The sequence below is a fragment of the Mustela putorius genome, unplaced genomic scaffold (assembly GCF_011764305.1).
Source record: "Mustela putorius furo isolate JIRA1106 unplaced genomic scaffold, ASM1176430v1.1 tig00000870_pilon_pilon_pilon, whole genome shotgun sequence".
NCBI classification, from domain to species: Eukaryota; Metazoa; Chordata; class Mammalia; order Carnivora; family Mustelidae; genus Mustela; species Mustela putorius.
Window position 1 is genome coordinate 1,304,862 of NW_025421503.1, and position 25,044 is coordinate 1,329,905.

The 25,044-nt window shown below is 33.9% G+C and overlaps 1 protein-coding gene across 4 annotated transcripts in view; it reads right to left on the bottom strand.

The window, feature by feature from the left end:
* Positions 1 to 25,044, bottom strand: part of RPS6KA6 (ribosomal protein S6 kinase A6) — a 190,157-nt gene that overhangs the window by 78,301 nt on the left and 86,812 nt on the right. For 3 of the 4 annotated variants that reach the window (XM_045085573.1, XM_045085574.1, XM_004776042.3), the window contains 3 exons: positions 16,007 to 16,088; positions 15,259 to 15,339; positions 13,742 to 13,821 (listed from right to left, as the gene is read on the bottom strand). In XM_045085573.1, coding sequence (XP_044941508.1) covers positions 13,742 to 13,821; positions 15,259 to 15,339; positions 16,007 to 16,088 — 243 coding nt within the window. Of the gene's footprint in view, positions 1 to 13,741; positions 13,822 to 14,723; positions 14,881 to 15,258; positions 15,340 to 16,006; positions 16,089 to 25,044 lie in introns of those variants that run through there. The other variant, XM_045085575.1, reaches the window with a different exon arrangement.

Sequence of the window (25,044 nt, forward strand, 5' to 3'; positions counted from 1 at the left end):
GAAACCGCACAGCTGGGAAGGGGAGAAAGCACAGTTCATGGAGCAAAGTCTGGAAGAGGGAGAAAGTTGGAAAGATTGCAGTGGTTTGTAACCACACAAAAAGCTGTGGGGAGGGGATCCTTGGGTTGCTCAGGGAGAGACTGCTCCCCTTCCTGAAGGGCATTTGGAGGAGCATATTTGTCCTCTCCTGAGAAAAAGGGACAGCTGGGGAGCCAGTGAGTGAAGCTCAGCTTTGGGTTCAGACGGGCATGTAGAGGGTAAAAAACTTAATTTTATGGTGTGAACACAGAGGCTCAAAACTCTGTGTGCATGCCAAACAGCTGGTTTTCTAGAACTGAATGACCAGACCACTACAGCAGAACATGGATAACCTTGCTGCCACTTTTTGCTGTCTTCCACCATAGATTCAAGCCTCTGCAATGGCTTTTATATGAAAAAGAGGAGTAGGGGACTGAGTCAAGTGCAGGTGGCTGATAAACTGGCTCAAATTTTTCACTGAGCATTACAATAAACTCAAGCTTCTGCACACACACTATGTGAAGGCTTTCCAGGGACAGGATAGTGCTGGGCATGCCCTGAGCCTCCCAGCCAGGAGACAGGAGTAGGAATGCATACCAACAGGCCATATAAAATGAGCCACTGGCCAGAGATTAAATAAAGGAGATCTGTGGCTCCAGGTGTGCCAACGACCCATATACAGACAGGTTAGGTCAGAGAACTGAGGAGGGCCCAGGACACAGGAGACTGCTGGCTACTCTAAGAAGGCCTCCTGAGCAGTGGCTGCCAGGAGTTCCCCTCCCCAGGAACAAGAGGGTGAGGTGGCACCATATTCTACCTCCTTCACCACCCGTCTCACCTTCCACCCACCAGCACAATAGGACTCCAGAGAGAAACACAGCACCTCTGGTAAGGATTGTAGTCCAAACACCAAAACCCACCCCCTGGCCTGAGAGGAGCATCTTTACAAGGGCAAGTCAGCTTGTGTGCCAGCACAGCAGGCCTCTGCCTCAGAAGAACAACATAAACCTCCACATCTATCAAGTCTACTGATTAAAAAAAGCTCCAAAACATCAGCTTCTGGCTTAATTTCACAAACAATTCAAAGCATACCTACTTAAAGGACCAAACATACCCTATTACAAGCAAGGTGGAACTCTGTAGAGGAAGGACCAGTGGGAAAGAGCAGCCAAAACAGCGGAGTGTACACACCATACACCAGAATCACTTCCTGGTGATATTCTTGATGTTGTTTATATTATTACTGCTGTCATTGCTGTTTTTCTTTTTCTTTTCTTTTCCTTTTTTTCCCCCTTCTCTTTCTTTACTTCTATCTTTTGTGGACAAAATGACTAGGAGGAGATATTCCCAGCAAAAGAAAGAACCAGAGGTAGTACTCTCTGCCATAGATTTAATCAATATGGATGTAAGTAAGATGTTGGAAATAGAAATCAAAACAATGACTATAAAGATACTAGCTGGGCTTTAAAGAAGCATAAAAGATACTAGAGAATCCTTTATTGCAGAAATAAAAGAACTAAAATCTAAGCAGGCTTAAATTAAAAATGCTATTACAGAGATGCAGTAAAAAAAAAAAACGGAGGCTCTAATTACTAGGGTAAATGAGGCAGAAGAGTCTATGATACAGAAGACAAAATGAAGAAAGTAAGGAAGCTGAAAGAGAGAAAAACAATGACTTGATCATGAGAGGAGACTTTAAGAAATCAGTGATACCATAAAGCACAATAATATTTGAATGATCGGGGTCCCAGCAAATGAGGAAAGAGAGAGGGGGGCACAAGGTTTACTTGAACAAGTTATAGCTGAGAACATCCTTAATCAGGGAAGGAAACAAGCATTCAAGACCAGGGGGCACAGAGAAGCCCCATCAAAATCAATAAAAATAGGGAAACATGTAATTTCTGACATATAAAAGTGAAGCTTACAAATTTCAGAGATAAAGAAAAACCTTGAAAGCAGCTCAAAATAAGAGGTCCTTCTCCTAAAGGAGTAGACCCATAAGGCTGGAAGCAAACCTGTCCACAGATATCTGGCAGGCCAGAAAGGACTGGCATGATATATTCAAGGTGCTAAGTGAGAAAAAATATACAGGCAAGAATATTTTATCCAGCAAGTCTTTCATTGAGAACTGATGGAGAGATAAGGAGGTTCCAGGACAAACAAAAACTAAAGAATTTGTGATCACTAAACCAGCACTGCAAGAAATATTAAAGGGGATACTTTGAGAGAAGAGAGAGCCCAAAAGTAACACACACCGGAAAGGAACAGAGACAATCTACAGAAACAGTGACGTTACAGGTAAAACAATGGCAATAAATTCATATCTTTCAATAATTACTCTGAATATAAAGGGCCAAATGTTCCAATCAAAAGACACAGGGTATCAGTTAAAAAAGGAAGACCCAATATGCTGTCTACAAGAGACTAATTATAGACCTAAAAATACCTCCAGATCAAAAGTGAGGGGGTGGAGAACCATTTCTCAGACTAATGGATATCAAAAGAAAGCTGAGGTAGCAATCCTTCTATCAGACAAATTAGATTTTAAATCAGAGACTATATGAGGAAGTGGTGATGCAACATGGGGGCTTAAGGGGGTACGAGAAGAATAAATGAAACAAGATGGGATTGGGAGGGAGACAAACCAGTGACTCTTAATCTCACAAAACAAACTGAGGGTTGCTGGGGGGAGGGGGTTTGGGAGAAGGGGGTGGGATTATGGACATTGGGGAGGGTATGTGCTTTGGTGAGTGCTGTGAAGTGTGTAAACCTGGTGATTCACAGACCTGTACCCCTGGGGATAAAAATATATGTTTATAAAAAATAAAAAAATTAAAAAAAATTAAAAAATTAAAAATAAATCAGAGACTATACTAAGAGCTGAAGAGGGATACTATATAATAATTAAAGGTTTGATACAAGAAGAAGTTCTAACAATTCTAAATATTTATGCCCCTAACTTAGAAGCAGCCAATTATATAAACCAATTAACAAAATTTAAAAAAAACATTGATAATAATACAATAATAGTAGGGGACTTTAACACTCCACTCACCATAACACAGATCATCTAAGCAGAAGACCAATAAGGAAAAAAGGCTTTAAATAACACACTGGACCAGATGGACGTCACAGATATATTTGGAGCATTTTGTCCTAAAGTAACAGAATACACATTCTTCTCAAATGCACATGGGACATTCTCCAGAACAGATTACATATTTGGTCACAAATCAGTACTCAACCAGTACCTTTAAAAGTCTGGGATTATTCCCTACATATTTTCAGACCACAATGCTTTAAAACTTGAACTCGATCACAAGAGAAAATTTGGAAGGAACACAAATACATGGAAGTTAAAAGCAACACCAAAACAATGAATAAGTCAACAAGGAAACTAAAGAAAATTTTAAAAAATTCATGGAAGCAAACAAAAATGAAAACACAAGAGTTCAGGACCTTTGGGAGGCAGCAAAGGTGGTCCTAAGAGGGAAGTATAGAGAAATACAGGCCTTTCTCAAGAAACAAGAAAGGTTTCAAATACACAAGCTACTATCATATTTAAGGAGTTGGAAAAATACACCAAACCAAGCCAGAGGAAATAAACAATAAAGATTAGAGTAAAAATCAATGAGATTTGATTGATCATTTGATTCAACAGTGAGAACTGTAGAACAGATCAATAAAACTAGGAGCTGGTTATTTGAAAGAATTAGTAAGACCGCTAACCCCCTTGTCAGACTTAACAAAAAGAAATTTTGCATTTATTTATTCACATTCACATTCAACATTCACAAATCAATCAACATGACACATTACATTAATAAAAGAAAGGACAAGAGTTATGTGATACTCTCAATTGATTCAGAAATAGCATTTGATGAAATACAGCATCCTTTCTTGATTAAAACTCTCCACAGTGTAGGGATAGAAGGAAAATACCTCAATATCATAAAAGTCATCATCCATAGTGGCAAAGAAGAAGTCAAAATTTCACTATTCCCAGATGACATGATACTCTATGTGGAACACTCAGAAGTCAACATAAAAATTGCTATATCTCACATGGGAAGTCATAAAAGTGGTAGGACATAAAATCAATGCAAGGAATTAATTGCATTGTTACACAATAACAATGAGACAAAAAATAGAAATCAATGAATTGATCCTATTTACAATTGTACCAAACACCATATGATACTTGGGAATAAATCTAACCAAAGAAGTAAAGAATCCATATTCTGAAAAATACAGAATACTTGTGAAAGAAATTGAGGAAAACACAAAGAAATGTAAAAACATTCCATGCTCATGGATAGGAAGAACAAATATTTTTAAAATGTCTATGCTACCTAGAGCAATCTACACATTCAGTTCAAACCCTATCAAAATACCATCTACAAGCTAGGTGATAGGCATTAAAAACGGCACACAATGTGATGAGCACTGGGTGTTATATGCAACTGATGAATTATTGAACACTATATCTGAAAGTAATGATGTACTATATGCTGGCTAATTGAATTTAAATTTAAGAAATCTACATTTTTCATAGAGCTGGAACAAATAATGCTACAATTTGTATGAAACAGGAAAACACCCCGAACAGCCAAAGGAATGTTGAAAAAGAAAACCAAAGCTGGTGGCATCACAATGTCAGACATCAAGCTATATTACAAAGCTCCAGTCATCAAGAGAGTATTGTACTGGAACAAAAACAGACACATAGATCAATGGAACAGAATAGAGAACACAGAAATGGTCCCTCAACTCTATAATTAACTAATCTTTTTTTTTTTGAAGATTTTATTTATTTATTTATTTGACAGAGAGAGAGAGAGATCACAAGTAGGCAGAGAGGCAAGAAAAGAGAGAGGAGGAAGCAGGCTCCCTTGCAGAGCAGAGAGCCCGATGCAGGGCTTGATCCCAGGACCCTGAGATCGTGACCTGAGCTGAAGGCAGAAACTTAACCCACTGAGCCACCCAGGTGCCCCCTATAGTTAACTGATCTTTGACAAAACAGGAAAGAATATCCAATGGAAAAAAGACATTCTCTTCAACAAATGGTGCTGGGAAAACTGGATAGCCACACATTGAAGAATGAGACTGGCCCATTATCTTATACCATACAGAAAAATAAACTCAAAATGCATAAAAGACCTAAATGTGAGACAGGAATCTATCATGATCCTAGAGGAGAACACAGGCAGCAATCTCTTTGACCTTGGCCACAACAACTTCTTGCTAGACACATCTCCAAAGGCTAGGGAAACAAGCAAAAATGAATTGTTGGGTCTTCATCAAGATAAAAAGCTTTTGCACAGTGAAGGAAACAGTTGACTAAATCAAAAGACAAACTACAGAATGGGAGAAGATACTTGAAATATCTCCTCAAATAACAGGCAAGTATCTGAGATGTAAAAGAACTTACAAACTCAACACCCAGAAAAACAAATAATCCTGTCAAGAAATGGACAACTGACATGAACAGACATTTCTCCAGAGAAGACATACAAATGGCCAACAGACACATGAAAACAATGCTCCACATTACATGGCTTCAGGGAACTATAAATCAAAACCACAATGGGATACCACCTCACACTGGGTAGCATGGCTAAAATTAACAAGTCTGTCATTACAGACATTAGCGAAGATGTAAGAGAAAGGGGAATCCTATTACACTGCTATTGGAAAGGAAGCTAGTACAGCCACTCTGGAAACAGCATAAAGAATCCTCAAATAATTAAAAATTGAGCTTCTGTATGACCCAGCAACTGCACTACTAGGTATTTACTGAAAGGATACAAACTAGAGGGTATTATGCTAAGCAAAAAAATCAGAGAAAGACAATTTTCATACAATTACACTCATATGTGGAATTTATAGAGCAAAACAGAGGATCACAGTGGAAAGGAGGGAAAATTAAATAATATTAAATTAGAGAGGGAGAAAAAGCCTGAAGACTCAATTATAGGAAACAAACTGAGGTTTTCTGGAGGGCGTGTGAGTAGGGGGAAGGGGTAACTGGGTGGTTGACATTAAGGAGGGCATGTGAATATAATGAGCACTGGATATTACATTCAACTGATGAATTACTGAACTCTAGCTTTGAAACTAATGATATATTACATATTAATTAATTGAATTTGAACACAATAAATAAAAAATACAAGAACCAGAAACAGAACAAAAAACAAAAACAAAAAAGGAAATGAAGGAGATATTACAACTGTTAACACAGAAATATGGAACATTATAAAAGGCTGCTATGAATAATTATAAGCCAAGAGATTAGACTACCTAGAAGAAATGGTAAACTTCTGGAATCCTTTCATAATCTAAGCCTAGATCAAGAAGAAAGAAAAAATCGGAACAAACCAATTTGTAAAAATAAAACTTTCATTTATATATTAAAAAAAATTATTCTCAGGAGAAGGGAGTTGAGGGAAATTGGAAGGAGAGGTGAACCATGAGAGACTATGGACTCTGAAAAACAACCTGAGGGTTGTGAAGGGGCGGGGGATGGAAGGTTGGGGGAATCAGGTGGTGGGTATTAAAGAGGGCACGGATTGCATGGAACACTGGGTGTGGTGCGAAAACAATGAATACTGTTACGCTGAAAAAAATAAATTAATTAAAAAAAATTCTCAACAAACAAAGCCAGATACCTTGACAGGTGATTTCTACAAAACATTTAAAGAGAGATAATACCTATCCTAGAACTATTTCCAAAATATTGAAGTGTAGGCAAAGTTTCCAAAGTCATTTCATGCTGTCAGCATTATCCTGGTAACAAAATCATACAAAGACACTAAGAAACCAAAAGGAAGCAAAAGAAAAACAGATATCCCTGATAAACATAGATACAAAAATTCTCAACAAAATATTGGTAAACAAATTAAAAAATTCATTAAAATTAGTATATCTCATGATGGAGTGGGATTTATTACAGGGATATAACAAAGATTCCACTTCCACAAATCAAACAACATGATACCTCATATTAACTGTGTAAAAGATAAAAATTATATGATCACGTCACTAGATGCACAAAAAGCATGACAAAATTCAACATCCATTTAGGTGAAACATCTCAAAAATGTCAGTGTATAGGGAGCATACCTCAACATAGTAAGTCCACAGCTAACATCATACTTAACAATGAAAAGCTTTCTAAGATCAAGAATAAGATAAGAATGTCCACTATCTCCACTTTTATTCCACACAGGTATTAGAAATCCAAGCAGAGCAATCAGGCAAGAAAAAGAAATAAAAAGGCATCTAAATTGGGAAGAAGTAAAACTGTCACTATTTGCAGACACCATCATTTTGTATATAGAAAACACAGACAGCTCCATTAAAAAAAAACTGTTAGAAGTAATCAACAAAGTCAGTAACCTTGCAAGGAACAAAATCAACATGGATTTGCATTTTTATAAACTAATAATGAACTATCAGAAACAGAAATTAAGAAAAGTATCCATTTACATTATATATGAAACTAACGAATCACTGAACACTACATCAAAAATGAAAGATGTATTATATGTTGCCTAAATGAACATAATAAAAAAATTAGAATTAAAAAAGAATAAAATATCTAGCTATAAACTTAACCAAAGAAGTGAAAAATCTATACAAACCATAAAACGCTGATGAAAATAACTGTAAAAGACATAAATACATGGAAAAATATTCCAAACTTACGGACTGGAAGAATTAATATTGTTAAAATGTCCATATTATCAAAAAATGTACAAATTCAATGCAATCCCTACCAAAATTCCAGTGGCATTATTCAAAAAATATAGAACGGACAATTCTAAAATCTGTTTGGAATCATAAAAGACCCCAAATAGCCAAACCAGTCTTGAAAAAGAAAAAAATAAAAGTTGTAGTCATCAAGCCCCTTGATTTGAAACTATATTACAAAGCTATACTAATCAAAACAGTATGATATTGGCATAAACACAGACATATACCTCAACAGAACAGAACTAAAGGCCCAGAAATTAACCCACACATATACAGTCAATTATTTTATGACAAAGGACATAAGTAAACACAAGGGGTGAAATAGTCTCTTTAATAAATGGAATTGGAAAAAAAAGTGGAATTGGGTAAACTGGACAGCCACATGAAAAGAATGGAACTATACAATTATCCTTTACCATACACAAAAATTAACTCAAAATGGATCAAAGAGTTAAATATAGGACCTGAAACCATAAAACTCCTGGAAGAAAACTTAGGAAGTAAATTACTTGACAGTCTTGATTTTTTAACTGATCTGAAAGCAAAGGTAACAAAAATAAAAATAAACAAGTGGGACCATCAAACTAAAAAGAAAAGAAAAACATCAATGGAATGAAAAGGCAATGTACTAAATGGAAGAAAACATTTTCAAGTCACATATCTGATAAGGTATTCCTATCCAAAATATATAAAGAAATCCTGCAACTCATCACCAAAAACAATCGAACAATTCAATTAAAAAAAAAAAAAGAGCAGAGGATCTGAGTAGACATATTTTCAAAGGAGATATCACTAATCATCAGGGAAATAAAAATCAAACCCACGGTGAGTTATCACTTCACATCTATTAGAAAGCCTATCATCAAAAAGACAAGAAATAGTAAGTCTTGAGGAGGATGTGGAGAAAATGGAACACAAGCACTACTGGTAGTACAGTAAATTGGTAGAGCTAGTATGCAAACCAGTATACGAAGTTTCCTAAAAAAATTAAAATTAGAAGTATCATATGATTTAGCAATTCTAGGACTAGATATTTATGCAAGGGAAACAGAAACACTAACCTGTTATGTTCACTGCAGCATTATTTACAATGGCCATATATGTAAATCATGTGACCACTGATGTATGAATGGATTAAGAAGATACAGCATACAAATACACACACACACACACACACACACACACACACACACAGTGGAATATTATTTAGCCATATAAAAGAAGGAAATCTTGTCTTTTGTAACAAAATGGTTGGCCCCTGAATGTGTTATGCTAAGTGAAATAAGTCATAGACAAATACCATATTATCTCACTTATATATGTAATCTAAAAAATGAAACAAACAAATAAAAGTCATGGATATGGAGAACATAGTGGTGGCTGCCTAGGGGAGGATGGTTGATGGGTGGGGGAAATGCAGGGGTTAGTAGGTACAAACTTCAGTTGTGATACATGAATAAGTCATGGGTATGTGGCATGCAGCATCGTGACTAGTCAATAGTACTGCAGTGTATATTTACAGATGCCACAAAATAGATGTTAAAATTTCTCATCACAAGAAAAAAAAATCTTGTAACTTTTTGTGGTGACAGGTAGTAATTAGATTTACTGTGGTGATCAATTTTCAGTGTATAGAAGTATCAAATCATTTTATTATACACCTAAAACTAACATAAAGTTGTACATCGATTATATATCAATTAAAAATAATGCAGAAAAAGAGGAACAAAGTAAAGAAGAGATGGGACAAAAAAAAACCAACCCACACAAACAGCAAAATTGGAGATTTAAACCCAGCCATATCAATATTAAATGTAACAGGTCTAATACCCAAATTAAAAGGCACAGATTTTCAGATTGGATAAAAAGCAAGGACAATTATGTTGTCCTTAAGTACCGCCTCAAGTATTGCACATTAAATATGAAGACAGAAACAGGTTAAATGAAAACATGAAAAACAATATATCAGGGTAAACCAATAAAAAAGCTTGGATGATTGTATTAATATCAAAGAAGATTTCAAAGCAAAGAACATTAGCAGTGTTAAAATAAGTCATCTTGTAATAAAAACAGGTTAATTTATCAAGGATAAATGAAAATCTTAAAACTTTGCACACTTAACAGAACTTTGAATTACATGAAGCAAAAATTAAAATAAATTCAAGAAAAAATAGATAAATCCATAATTATAATCAAAGGTTTAAATTTCTATATCTCAAAAGTTTACAGAATATGTAGGCAAAAACTTAGGAAGAATGTAGTTGACTTAATATTACTGTCAGCCAACAATCTAATTGGCATTTATAGAACCTTCCACCATGCAAAATCAAAATACATATTCCTCTCAAGCACACATGGAATATTTACTAAGGTACATTATATTCTGGATCATAAAATAATTATAAGTGAATTTAAGGGAATTCAAGTAATATAAACTATGGTTTATGAAATTAAATTAAATTCAATGAAATTAAATTAGAAATCAATAAGAGAAAGTTATCTGGAAATTAGAGTATGCAGACCTGAGGGAAAATTAAAACATATATCAAAATTTATGGGATAATGCTAAAACAGTATTTAGAAGGATAGTTATAACACTATACATCCATGTTAGGAAAGATGAAAGGTCTCAAATCAATAATTTCAGCTTCCATTTTAAAAACCAGAAAAGTTAGTGAAACATAAAGTAAGCAGAAAAAATGAAGTAATACAAATGAAAGTGGATAACAATGAAATAAAAATGGAAACAACAATAGAAAAAAAATCAATGAAACCAAGAGTCAGTTGGTTTTGAGAAAAAATAAGAGAAATTAATAAACCTCAAGCAAAGCTAAGCAAGATAAAAAAGAGAAAAGATACAAAATACCAACATCAGGAATGATACAAATATCAATAATGTTTCTACTGCTATAAAAAGGATAATTAAGGGACTATTATGAACAATTTCATGTCAATGAATTTGATAAATTTGTTAATACATTAAATTCCTTAAAAGACACAAGATAACAAAGTTCACTCAAAAAAGAAAGATAAACTACATACCTACAAGTCTCTTAAATAAATTGAAATTGTAGTCAAAACACCTCACTATTAAAAAACTTCAGGCCCAGATAGCTTCACTGGTGAATTCTACCAATCATTTAATAAGAGTTTTACAATGAATTCTTCTAGAAAACTCAACAGGAGAAAACACTCATTCTATAAAACCAGAATTGTTCTGGCATTAAAACTAGACATAAAATATATAAGAAATCTAAAGTCAAATATCCCTCATAAAAATAAATATAAAAATCTGAAAAAAATTTAGGAAACATCTTCCACCAATATGTAAAAAAGATAATACCCTATGTCTACTTGGGGGATTCATCCATAATCAAGACTGCTTCAACATTTGACAATAAATCAATGTAATTCACCTGTGAAAAGATTAAAGAAGAAAAAACATAATATCTCAATAATTACACTAAAAGAATATTACAAACCTAATGTACATACCTGATAAAAATGAAATAAACTAGCAACCGAAGAGAACTTGCACAACCTGATAAAGAACATGTAAAAAGACCTATACTGAACTTTGTAATTTATGCTAAAATGATGTTATTCCCCCCTGTGATTAGAAATAACTAAAAGAAATAAGGCAAGAAGGTCTGGAGACTGGAGAGTCAAACCACTGCAACAAGGACAAATAAAAGAAAAAAATTATTTTCATAAAGAAAAAAAAGCAAAAATTCCTTGTTAGTAGGTTATAAATAGAAAATTCTATGGAATCTACTAAAAAACACTATTAGGTGTAATAAATAAGTTAAATTGTGGGAGACAAATACAATATGAAAAAAAAACCAACTGTATTTTCATCCAACTTGAAAATGAACTTAAAGAAAGCAATTCCATTTACAATGTCATTTTATAAAAGGAAATACTTAGAGATAAATCTGATAAAAAATGTGCAAGACCTATACAGACCAGACATTGCTGAGAGAGATTAAAGGAGACTCAAAAACTGGAGAAAAAAGTCACATTCAAGGATTGATGACTCAGTGTTGTGAAAATGGCAATTATCTGCAAATTAACCTATAGATTCAATGCAATGCCAATGAAAATACCAGCAAGCTTTTTTATAGAAAGTGAAACGCTGATTTTAAAATTGATATGGAAATACAAAGGACCCAGAAGAGGCAAAACAACTTTGAAAAAGAAGAGCAAAGCTCAAGGATTTGCACTAACTTACTTTAAGACATATTATAAGGGTACGGTAATTAAGAAATCAAGTAGCAGTGAAATAGAGATAAACAAATAGATCAATGAACAAAACAGAATGTCCAGAAATAGACCTTCACATCCATGGTCAATTGGTAAGCAACAAAAATGCAAGGTGATTCAATGAAGAAAGCATAGACTTAATCACCATGTTAGCACACTGGGATATGTATATGGAAAAGAAGAAAGAAAGACAGAAAGAAAGAAAAGGACTTCAACACATACCTGTCACCATACACTAAAATAAACTCAAAATGGATTATAAACTTAAATGCAAAATTTTAAAAATGTCTAAAAAAAACATAGAAAATCTATGTGACCTGAGATTAGGCAAATATTCTTTATATAGGACAACAAATTCATAAAAGAAAAAAAAATAAGTTGGAATTCATCAAAATCAAGAACTGCTTTTGAAAGGCAGTATTAAAGAGAACAAAAAGACAAACCACAGACCAGAAGAAAACATTTGCAAGCAACATATATGAGAAAGGACTTACCATCCAAAATGTATACTTTCAAAACTCAGAAAGCATACAACTTAATACAAAATGAGCCAAAGATTTAAACAAATATTTTATCAAAGACAGATGCTGAATAAGTGCATGAGAAGATGCTCAACATCATTAGTCATTCGGATTATGCAATTCAAAACCACAATAGGTGCAGCTACACAATTATGCCCCAAATCATAACAAGACTACTGACCATATTAAGGGTTGGCAAGGATGTATAGCAACTAAAACTCTCACACGTGGCTGCTGGGAATGTAAAAATTACAATCCTACCTTAGAAAACAATAAAATAAGTTTAAAAACATACACATACGAAATAGCCCAGTCATTATACTCCTAGGTATCTAATCATCAAAAATGAAAACATAACCATGAAAATGAAAACATATGTCCATACAATCATTCGTGCATGAGTTTTTGTAGCAGCTCTATTAGTAATACCCAAAGACTACAAACAACCCAAATACCCATCAGTAAGTTAATGCATAAACAAATGGCACTGTATCCATACAGTGGAATACTGTTCAGCAATAAAAGTGAATTAACCACTGATTCATACAACACCATGGCTAAATCTCAAAATAATTATTCTGAGTTAAATAAGCTATACAGAAAATGGATACTATATGATTCCATTTATATAAAGTCCTAGAAAATATAAATTCAATAATCACAGAAAGCAGATTCAGTAGGGGCAGGGCAGAAGGGAGGCATTACAAAGGTGCACAGGAAATGGCTGGGGGTGATGGATAATCTTACTATCTTGATTGTGATGACAGTTTCACAGGTATATCCAAATGTCAAATTTTATCAAAGTATGTACTCTAAAATGTGCAATCCACTGTATGTCAATTAATACCTTCATAAAGCTGTTTTAGAATACATTGAACACTGCTCCCAGAAGAATTCTGGTAGCTTGAGTAGCCAAAATCCTAGGTTTGCCCCATCTACTTGATCCAGTTATTTACTCTGATCTTGTGCCTAAAGGAATAATGAGTAACACACTCAGATAGTCTAAATGATAGGCAGACAGAAAATGCCATTAACTGCCACATCAACAAAAGAGTATGCAGTGAAACTAACAATAATTATTTAAAATTTCTATAGAAAAAATTAATTGGTAGAACACAAATGATTTTTCTTAGGTTTTTTTTCAATAAAAATATGGTAAAAATTTACAAACAGATACCCACCTCTTTGGATAATCTTGTGAAGACATCTCCTCCCCTGAGAAAATCCAGTATTAAATACAGCTTCCCTTCAGTCTGAAAGGCTAATTACAAATTAGGATGTAGTAACAGAACATTAACAGAATCTTAAAGGCTTAACAACCTTAGTATAATTTTTAATTAATATATATGTTTAGAGTTTTATCAATAAATATTATAAAGGAATTAACCATTTATTCATATGGTCCAATGTTATTGGATAATATTATCTCAAAATTGAATTTGGTATTGAAATAGCTGTAAATCCCTTCCTAGAACATAATCAACTTTCCATGTGGTTCCTCAGAAACTTCTACCACCACCATCGTCCTGATTTATGGAGCATCATGCTCTACTGCTAACTGCCAGAACTCCACCTCCCTACCTACTGAAAATCTACTAATTCTTTCAAGTTCAAGAAAAATGCCACCTCCTCCATCAAGCTTTCCTCTATTAAAGGATTTCTCTCTTTTCACATTTCATAGCATCCTTACCCTCTTCTCTGTAAGAATTACTTGCTACTACTTTTGAGATTTCATTTTTTTAAATTTATGTCTCTCTTATGGCACTCACTCCATTTTGATTTGCACAATTAATTTGTTTACATGTCTGTGTTTCAATAGATTAGAAGTTTTTTTGAGTCAGAGACTGTTTCACCTCTAGAGCCTATTGCATTCAATGGAGTATTTTGCACACAATTGGTATTTTCTGATAAATGTAATGCCATCCTGGTGATTCAAGGAAGTGGGACATTAGATACTACTACTTTCCATTTTGGGTAACAAGGAGTGAAAGAATAATGGGTAGACATTTTTTTAAGATTTTTTATACAAATAATTTAGTACATATTTCAGTGCATTATTTTTCAAAATTTCCTAAGAATAAAGTCAATAGCTGCTACTTTTTTAAATACTGAAAACTTAACATGACATCATAGAATAGATCAGTGATTTAATCATGTGTATACCTTTGAATTCTCCAGGAAGGCCACACTTCACAATCTCATGCATGTATTAAATTATCAATGGAACCATGATTCAAACTCTGAGCTGTCTGACTCCAAACGCATGCTCTTTCCATTACATTTACTGCTTCTTATTGGTATTCCTCTTCCCCCAAATATAAGAAAGAATAAATCAAATGGACTAATATAACCACATGGTCCTCTTCAAAAGCTAGGAAATAAATTAATATGCTCATTATGAACATGTAATAGGAACATATCCAAACATCAGATCATTAAAGGTACAGACTAGCAGAGTCAAGAAATACTACCAGACAAGTAACCAGAAGATACTATCTTAATACCTTAGACAAATTAACCAATAGGTACAGAAAACACAATTCAAAATTGGATACTGATTCTTATTCTTATTTCAGATAAATATATTTTATATAATTGAGTATATTAAATCATTCTGAAGTATTTATTCTCTGTTATATTATTGTTTGAAAGGAAATCTTAATTCTCTAATTCTATAAATTTTTAAAAAATTACATACCATAGTGTAATTTGACAATAAATGGATGATTTACTTCCACCAGTATATCCCTTTCCATCTTTGTCCGAACTCTGTCTCGGACTAAAAATCATAGAAGGGTAGAATATATTACTCTTCTATATAATATTTCAGTAGAGATCTCATCAATAATTCACCCCACAAAAATGTGAAAATATAACATTGTGTTTAAATATGCAATCTATATATTCCAAGACAGTAATTACCATATTCTCAGAAAGCCAACAAATTGTTTAGATCTAGATGGATTGAAGTGACATAAACAGATATTTGGCTAATATGTGTTTATTATGTATTGGTCTCCAATTGTTCAAATGAGTTTACTGATTAAAACTGAGCACAGTGTTATTTCTATGACAGCCTAGAAGATGGTGTATGTAAGTGTACCCAGGTGCTTGTGTTTTTTCAATATTCAAAATCAACACAGATGGAACAGAAAAAAATAAGAATCTTAAAATAAAAGTATATAGCTTATTAAAATAAGTTCACTTTATGTTAAATAAAATGTGTGACGTTTTATACAACTAAATTTTTGCCGGGGTACAGTCTCACTAAATTAGAGCATATGCAAATATCAAACATAGAAATATCACTTGCAGGCTAGAAAATTGTAACACTTACTAATGTTTAAAGGAAACTAAGTCTACTCAACTTATACAAGCAATACAAAGCACATTTCTTAAAACAAGCTTTATCAAATTCTATTTTAATAAGTTTTGTAATTTTCTACCTTTTAAAGAAGCCTTTTTTAACACCTTCATTGCATAGAGCTGCCCAGCATCAGGACCGGTCTTCTTCCGAACAAGAAAAACCTAACAGAGAAATTTTTTTTTAAAGTAAAATTCATATTTGAAGACATTCTTGCCATACACATTAGCACACACATATATGTAAGTCCATGCATTTTCTCTAATTTTATAAATATATACCTTTCTTTTATAAATTACACTCTTGGTTAATGTTTGCTCATTTTCATTCATTTACTAAATCACACTACCATACATACTACTGTAGGAAAGAAAATTTTTAAAGTAGATGACATGATCCTGACTTTAAGAAGTTTGTGTTGTATGAGATAAGCAACATAATGAAAGGCAATTTGATCTAAGAGAACTACTTTGAAGACCCAAGCATCTTTTTGTTACCTTTAAAGACCAAAGAAATATAATGACTGTTAATTTTATACCTTCATTTCTACTTCCTTACTGGTCCATTTTAGAAGTTACCGGTATTTTATGTTCTAATAAGAAATCAGAGGCAATTAGGTCTGTCTGCCAGGTTGAAGAATCAAGATGGCAAATTATCACAATAAACAAATTAAACTCTTTAAGATTATTGAGCAAACTTGAGTAATATTACCTCATATATTCAAACTAAGATTATGATTCATTAAAAACAGTTTTTAAAAAGCCTCAGTCATGAAAATAAATATAAATGGATTAAAATTTTATAGGAGATTTTTATTAGTAAAGGGGTTTCATTCTTTTTTTTTTTTTTTAAAGATTTTATTTATTCGACAGACAGAGATCACAAGTAGGCAGAGAGACCCACAGAGAGAGAGGAAGGGAAGTAGCTCCCCACTGAGCAGAGAGCTTGATATGGGGCTTGATCCCAGGACCCTGAGATCATGACCAGAGCTGAAGGCAGAGGCTTTAACCCATTGAGCCACCCAGGTGCCCCGGGATGTTTCATTCTTAAAAGTTAGTAAAAGTTGCTCACTACTTTGAAATAAAAGATATAGAAATTAAACAACAACAAAAAAATAATACAACAGATCAATGAAACCAGGAGCTTCTTCTTTGAAAAAAATTATTAAAATTGATAAACCTCTAGCCAGACTTATAAAAAAGAGAAGAAAAAGAGCCCAAATTAAAAAAAAAAAAATCACAAATGATAGAGGAGAAATAACAACCACTACCACAGAAATATAAACAATTGTAACAGATTATTATGGTAAACTATGCAAACAAATTAGACAATCTGGAAGAAAGGGATAAATTCCTAGAACAACAACAACAAAAAACTGAATCAAGAAGAAATAGAAAATTTGAACAGATCGATTACCAACAATGAAATTGAATCAGTAATCAAAAAAATCCCAGCAACCCAAAGTCCAGGACCAGATGGCTTCATAGGCGAATTCTAATAAATATTTAAAGACAAGTTAATATATATGCCTCTCAAACTATTCCAAAAAATAGAAAAGGAAGGAAAACTTCTAAATTCATTCTATGAGGCCCACATTACCCTGATACCAAAACCAGATAAAGACATCACTAAAAATCCATACAGGCCAATATCGCAGATAAACACAGATGTAAAAATTCGCACTAAAATACTAGTAAAACGAATCCACAACAGGTTAAAAAAATCAGGAGTACCTGTCTTGCTCAGTTGGTAGAACATGTGACTCTTGATTTTAGGGTGGTAAATTTATGCCCCACATTGGGTGCAGAGATTACTTAACAATGATTAATTTTAAAAAAAGGTTAAAAACAACATGATCATTTCAAGAGATGCGAAAAAAGCATTTGATGAAGTACAATATCCATTCATGATAAAACCCCCAACAAAGTAGGATTAGAAGGAACATACCTCAAAACCATAAAGGTCATATATGAAAAATCAACAGTTAATATTATCCTTAATGGGGAAAAATCTGAGAACTTTCCTCTACCGCCAGGAACAAGACAGAGTTGTCCACTCTCACCACTGTTATTTAATTTAGTATTGGAAGTCCTGGCCACAACAATCAGACAACACAAAGAAATAAAAAGGCATCCAAATCAGCAAAAAAATCAAACTTTCACTACTTGCAGATGACTTGATACTCTATATAGAAAATCTAAAAGCTCCACCAAAAAACTACTAGATAAACAAGTTCAGTAGAGTCATAGGATACAAAATCAACATATGGAAAACTGTTGCATATCTCCACACCAATAATGATGAAGCAGAAAGAGAAATCAAGGAATCAATCCCCTTTACAATTGCACAAAAACCATAAGATACCTAGGAATAAACTTAACAAAAGAGGTAAAGATCTCTACTCTAAAAAGTATGAAACACTGATGAAAAAATTGAAGAGGACACAATAAAAGGGAAAAGCATTTCATGCTCATGGATTGTAAGAAGAAATATTTTTTAAATGTTCTGTATTACCCAAAGCAATCTACACATCTAATGCGATCTTTATCGAATATCACCAACATTTTTCACAAAGTTAGAACAAATAGTCCTAAAATTTGTATGGAACTACAAAAGACCCTGAATAGGCAAAGCAATCTTGAAAAAGGAAAGCAAAGCTAGAGGCATCACAAATCCAGTCTTTCTCAAGTTACATTACAAAGCTGTAGTGATCAAGACTGTATGGTACTGGGACAAAAACAGACACATAGATCAACAGAACAAAACAGAAAATCCAGAAATGAACCAACAACTCTATGACCAATAAATCTTCCATGAATCAGGAAGGAATATCCAATGGAAAAAAGACAGTGTCTTCAAAAAATGGTATTAGGAAAATTGGAGAGTAGCATGCAAAAGAATGAAACTGGGCCCTTATCTTACACCATACAAAAAATAAATTCAAAACGGATGAAAGACCTAAATATGAGACAGGAAACCATCAAAATCCTAGAGAAGGGCAATAACCTCTTTGAAAGTCATAGCAACTTCTTACTAGATATGACTCCTGAGGCAAGGGAAACAAAAGCAAAAATAAACTGTTGAGACTTCATCAAAACAAAAAGCTTCTGCATAGTGAAGGGAAAAAATCAACAAAACTAAAAGGTAACATATGACATGGAGAAGACATTTGCAAGGGATTGTATCCAAAGTATATAACAAACTTAAAAAAAAAACACCTAAGAAAGAAATAATCCAGTGGAGAAATGGGCAGAAAACATGGATAAACATTTTTCCAAAGAACACATCCAGAAGGCCAACAGACATATGAAAAAATGTTCAACATCACTCATCATCAGGGAAATACAAATCAAAACTATGATGAGATCCCGCCTCACACATAAGAATGGCTAAAATTAACAACACAGGAAACAACAGATGTTGGCAAGGATTTGGAGAAAGGGGAACCCTCTGTTGGTGGGAATGCAAACTGGTACACCCATTCTGAAATAAGAGTATGGAGGTTCACCAAAAACTTAAAAATAGAACCACCAGTAAAAATTAAAAATAGAATGATCCAGCAATTGCAGTAATAGGCATTTACCTAAAGGATACAAAAGTACTGATTTGAATTGATACATGCACCCCAATATTTATAGCAGCACTATCAACAACAGCCAAATTATGGAAAGATCCCAAATGTCCATCAACTGAAGAATGGATAAAGAAGAGGTAGTATATACATACAAGGGATTATTACTCAGCCATAAAACCAAATGAAATCTGGCCATTTCGAATGATGTGGCTAAAGCTAGAAAGTATTATGCTAAGCAAAATAAATCAGAGAAATAAAAATACCATATGACTTCACTCATAAGTAGAATTTAAGAAACAAAACAAATAGACATAGAAGGAATAAAAAAAAGAAAAACCAAGAAACAGACTCTAAAGTAACAGAAAAAAGCACTGATTATGAGAGGCGAGGTGGGCAGGGGAATGGGTTAAAAGGTGATGGGGATTAAGAATGGCATTTGTTGTGTGGAGCACAGGATTTTGTATGTAAGTCTGAATCAGTAAATTCTACACCAGAAACTGATATCACACTGTATGTTAACTGACAGGAATTTAAATAAAAAACTTGAGGTAAAAGGACCCAAAAGCAACAAAAACAGAATGACCAACTGAATTTCCACTTAAAGAGTACTTAGAACAAGTCCCCTCATGACCTCAGCTCTGTGGATTGTGGCCATGTTTATTCTCACACCAAAATAAGTTTAAGGTTATTCTCTGGAGAGGTCTCTGAACTACAGGATGCCAAACACAAACCCTAACCCTCACCCTAACCTTAACCGTGTCCCTATACATAACTCAACACTTACCAATAACTACTAAATTCTACCTCTAATCTGATACTAAACCTAAACGTAAACTCTGGAGAGGTTCCTGAACTGCAGGATAGGAGGGACATAGCCTCATCCTAACCCTTACACTAGCTCTAAACCTAACTCTAGCCCAAATGCTATCCCTAACTCCTAACTGGTAACCACTAACTCCCAACCCTAACTCTAATCCTAAATGGATCACTTGGCGAGGTCTCTGAACTGCAGGATGAGAGGCACATCTCCTCACCCTAACCCTAACACTAATCCTAGCCCTTACACTAGTCCTAAACTGAACCCTAATCATTGATCTGAGGAAATATAAGATTTGGTACATACATACAATAGGATATTACTCAGTCATAAAAAAATGAAACATTGCCATTTGCAAAGACATGGATCAAGGCAGAGAGTGTTATTCTAAGTGAAGACCTAATCCTAACCCAAACACTAACCCTAACCCCTAACCCTAAATGTACCCTAACATTAACCCTAAACTTATCTCTCTGGAGAGGTCTTTGAACTGCAGGGTAATAAGCACATAACTTCACCCTGGCCCTAAACCTAACCCTTACCCTGGCCCTAAACCAAACCCTAATCCTAGATGCAAAAAAAAAAAAAAAAAAATTGGTACACACACACGTAAGCACACATATATATACACAATGGAATATTATGTGTGTGTGTATATATATATATATATATGTATATATATATATATATACACATATGTGTGTGTGTGTTTATAGGTTAGTTTCAATACAGAATTTGACACCTTATCAATTAACTGTCCATATTCTGTTACATAATAGTCTATTGGTCTACCTTACACCTTGAATGGATTTTGTACTACCTAATTTGATATCATGTGTTAGTCATCTCAAAAACACTGCCTCACTGAGTTATGCAAATCTTCCAAATGCTGAACAGTAGTGATCTCATCAGAAAAGTTTTTTGAGTACTAAGATGTCAAATTCAGTGTCAAAAATTTTCCAAAGCTAGTTTTTTGCTTTTCCCCTAAGGTCAGGAACACAGCAGGGCTGTCCACTATCACCACTGCTATTCAACATAGTATTAGAAGTCCTAGCAACAACAATCAGACAACAACAACAACAAAAAAAAAAAATAAAAGGTATTCAAATAAAAGGTATTTATTTGAATAAAAGGTATTCAAATAAAAGGTATTCACTCTCTCTCCTCATAGATGACACAATACTTTATATGGAAAACCCAAAAGATTCCTCCCCCAAATTAATAGAACTCATAGAGCAATTCAGTAACATGGCAGGATGCAAAATCAATGAACTGAAATCAGTTGATTTCTTATACACTAAAAATGAAAATATAGAAAGGGAAATTAGAGAATCGACTCCATTTACTATAGCACCAAGAACCATAAGATACCTGGGAATAAACCTAACCAAAGATCAAGGACATTTTGAAGTAAAACTTGCATTTTTTTAAAACTGCACAGTAGTGAATACAATGACTACTGACATAATTTGTAGTCACTGCTTTGGTTGTGCCAAGGCGCCAGAAGTTTAACAAATAGTATCTTAGTACTACTATAAAATATTTTTGACCTTAATGACCCCCTGAAGTGTCTTATGGATGCTCAGGAGTAGATAGACCACACATTGAGAACTACTGTTCTGAAACATAGCCCTTGGTAGGCTTGAATAGAATGAAATATATAGTGGGCAAAAAGAAGAATCAATAAAGAAAAAAAAAAAATGGTCCAGACGTTTGGGAAGACACTTGCTTGCACAAAGCAGTCACTTTTTCCCTAGCTCTTCTAACACTCACTACTAGCATCCTAATATGGCATCTAACGGAAATCATTATTTCTAGTCTAGAGAAAGAACTGTTTATTTGTCTATCACCTGATTTGTTCTTTTCAGATCTTAGATGGACTGAATTAGCATAAGACAATATCCTCTCACTCTGCTCTCTTCTCATGATCAACTAGAAGAAGTCGCATGGCTTCAAACTACTGTATCAAAAAACATACCTATCCTGATCAGAGATTTCTTTTCAGTCACACTAATCCAGTTCTTGGAAAGAGTTTAGAAAAGAAATGAGTGAGTGAGTTATTCCAATATACCTCTTTTGGTCATATGGAATTTTATATTTTCCACTAAGAAGCACTCAGTAATATTTGTACATGTGAACTTAAAGATCACGCAGCTTTAACATTGATTGAAGAGAAAAAAAACTGTAAAAAATTTTAAGATGTAAACATATTTTTAAAACAATCTCTTGAAAATTACTCAAGAGGGCAAGGGTTTAATATTTTTAAAAATTCATTTTTAGGGGCAGCTGGGTGGCTCAAGAAGTTGAGCATCTGACTCCTGATTTCAGCTCAGGTCATGATCTCATGGGTGGTGAACTCAGTAGAAAGTCTGAAATTCTCTCCCTCTGCCCTTCCCCCAACTTCCATGCCTGTGCATGTGCTCTCTCTCAAATAAATAAATATTTTAAAAAATTCACATTTAAGTCTCATACTGTATTATCACATCAGTAATTATATATATATATATATATATAATCCTGAATGTTAAAAGGTATGTTTGTATAAATATTACTTGAATGAGAAATACAAGAAAAGTTAGTCTGACAATTTCAGGTGTGTTTTCATTTCTCTTATTTGATTGTGTTTTAAAATAATTAATGTAAGCTGTTCAGGGGCACCTGGGTGGCTCAGTTGTTAAGCGTCTGCCTTTGGCTCAGGTCATGATCCCAGGGTGCTGGGATCGAACCCCTTATCAGGCTCACTGCTTGGTACTGGGAACCATGCTTCTCCCTCTCCCACTCTCCCTGCTTGTGTTCCCTCTCTCACTGGGTTTCTCTCTGTCAAATAAAGAAATAATATAATTATGGACATTGGGGAGGGTTATGTGCTATAGTGAGTGCTGTGAAGTGTGTGAACCTGGCGATTCACAGACCTGCACCCCTGGGGCTAATAATACATTATATGTTTATAAAAAATAAAAATATTAATAAAAAAGAAATAATATATTTTAAAAAGTAAGCTGTTTGGCATACTACATTTCAATTCATACATTAATGATCATTAATAGCATTATACTCAGTGTGTTCAGAATTTTACATGCTTATTTCATGATGATAATGCAAACTTCTTTAAAATACAATTTAAAAATATTCTAGTAGTATTTTTCCACCATTAAATATGCTATAAAGATATGTAATTGCAAGGCTTTATATAGGCCAAAATTCCATTTATTATATTTTAACAATGGAACTTTTGCAGACAACTAAATAAGGCTGGAGCCCAAAGTGTCTTGGAATTTCTCCTACACTTCTCTGATTTGCAGCCTTAGCCAAATTCCTGCATACGTTCAGCATATAACAAGACACATCCATCCAATGCCCATGCAAATGATGTAATACTGACAAACAGGTAGGTTCACATCCTAGGGGAAAAAAAAAAGAGCCACCTCCTTAATATTTCTTTGGTTGATGAACTGCATGAAGATCATCAATTTGTATTTAAGTATTACAAATTTTAAAAAGGCTTCTGTGATATCCCTCTTAAACTGAAGTTCCTGCACAAAGCTGAGTATTTCCTGAATTTAAGGACTACATTGACAACTTGTTCACATGTTGCTATATTTAATGTGAAGATGTTACTAAAGACATTACATTATGTTACATTGTATTCTCTTTATGAAACCCCAGGAGAAAAAAATTTGCTGGTCTGTTAGATCTGTTTACAACTTTGAAGATACTGTAATAATCATGTAATTAAAAGTATCAACTTCGGGGCGCCTGGGTGGCTCAGTGGGTTAAAGCCTCTGCCTTCAGCTCAGATCACGATCCCGGGGTCCTGGGATCGAGCCCCGCATCAGGCTCTCTGCTCAGTGGGAAACCTGCTTCCTCTTCTCTCTCTGCCTGCCTCTCTGCCTACTTGTGATCTCTCTCCATCAAATAAATAAATAAAATCTTAAAAAAAGAAAAGTATCAACTTCCTTATAATAGCGTCCAGAAATTTTAAGTCTTCATTTTAGTCCTACTTCTAGAAGACTTACAGGCTTTTATGTCATGCACTTGTAAATGACAAGATTATATCACTGGCTTCATCTAATCTTTCCTGCTGGAATCATCTTCTCCACTTATTTTCAATCTTATTTTATTTGGTATTCATCTATCGAAAACTTAAATCTTTTCTGGAGAAAGCTGGATATAAATAGATATACATATGAATATGCACATCAAATAAAAAAAAACAATGACTTTCAATGGCTTGAAATATTTGCCTGGTGAAATTTTAAAGTTGATATTTAAGCATTTACACATTTGGGATATAAAAGAACCTCATCTCTGCTCCTCTAAAACTAACATCATAAAAATACAATGTAAAATAATTAAGAGAATATTGTACTTTTAGAAATTAACAAAATATATAGGTATGACAAATGTACATGTCTACTCTACAAGTCAGTTCTATAAACAGACCCCACACACACAATGTGTTAAAAGCTCCTTCTAGTTTTACTCTCCCCAGTACAAGTATTCAGGTCTTACCTCCTAGTCTTCAAATATCTTCCATATCAATTTACTATCAAACCATAATCTACCCTCATTTGTCTTTTTTGTGTCCTGAAAACATTTCTATTTCATATGTTACATTCTGTACCACATAGATATCACACTACCTTAAGACAATTAATGTCAATTTTATATTCACTAATACTGCTTTAACAAATGCGGTGCACATACTGGGTGTTCAATGAACATCTTT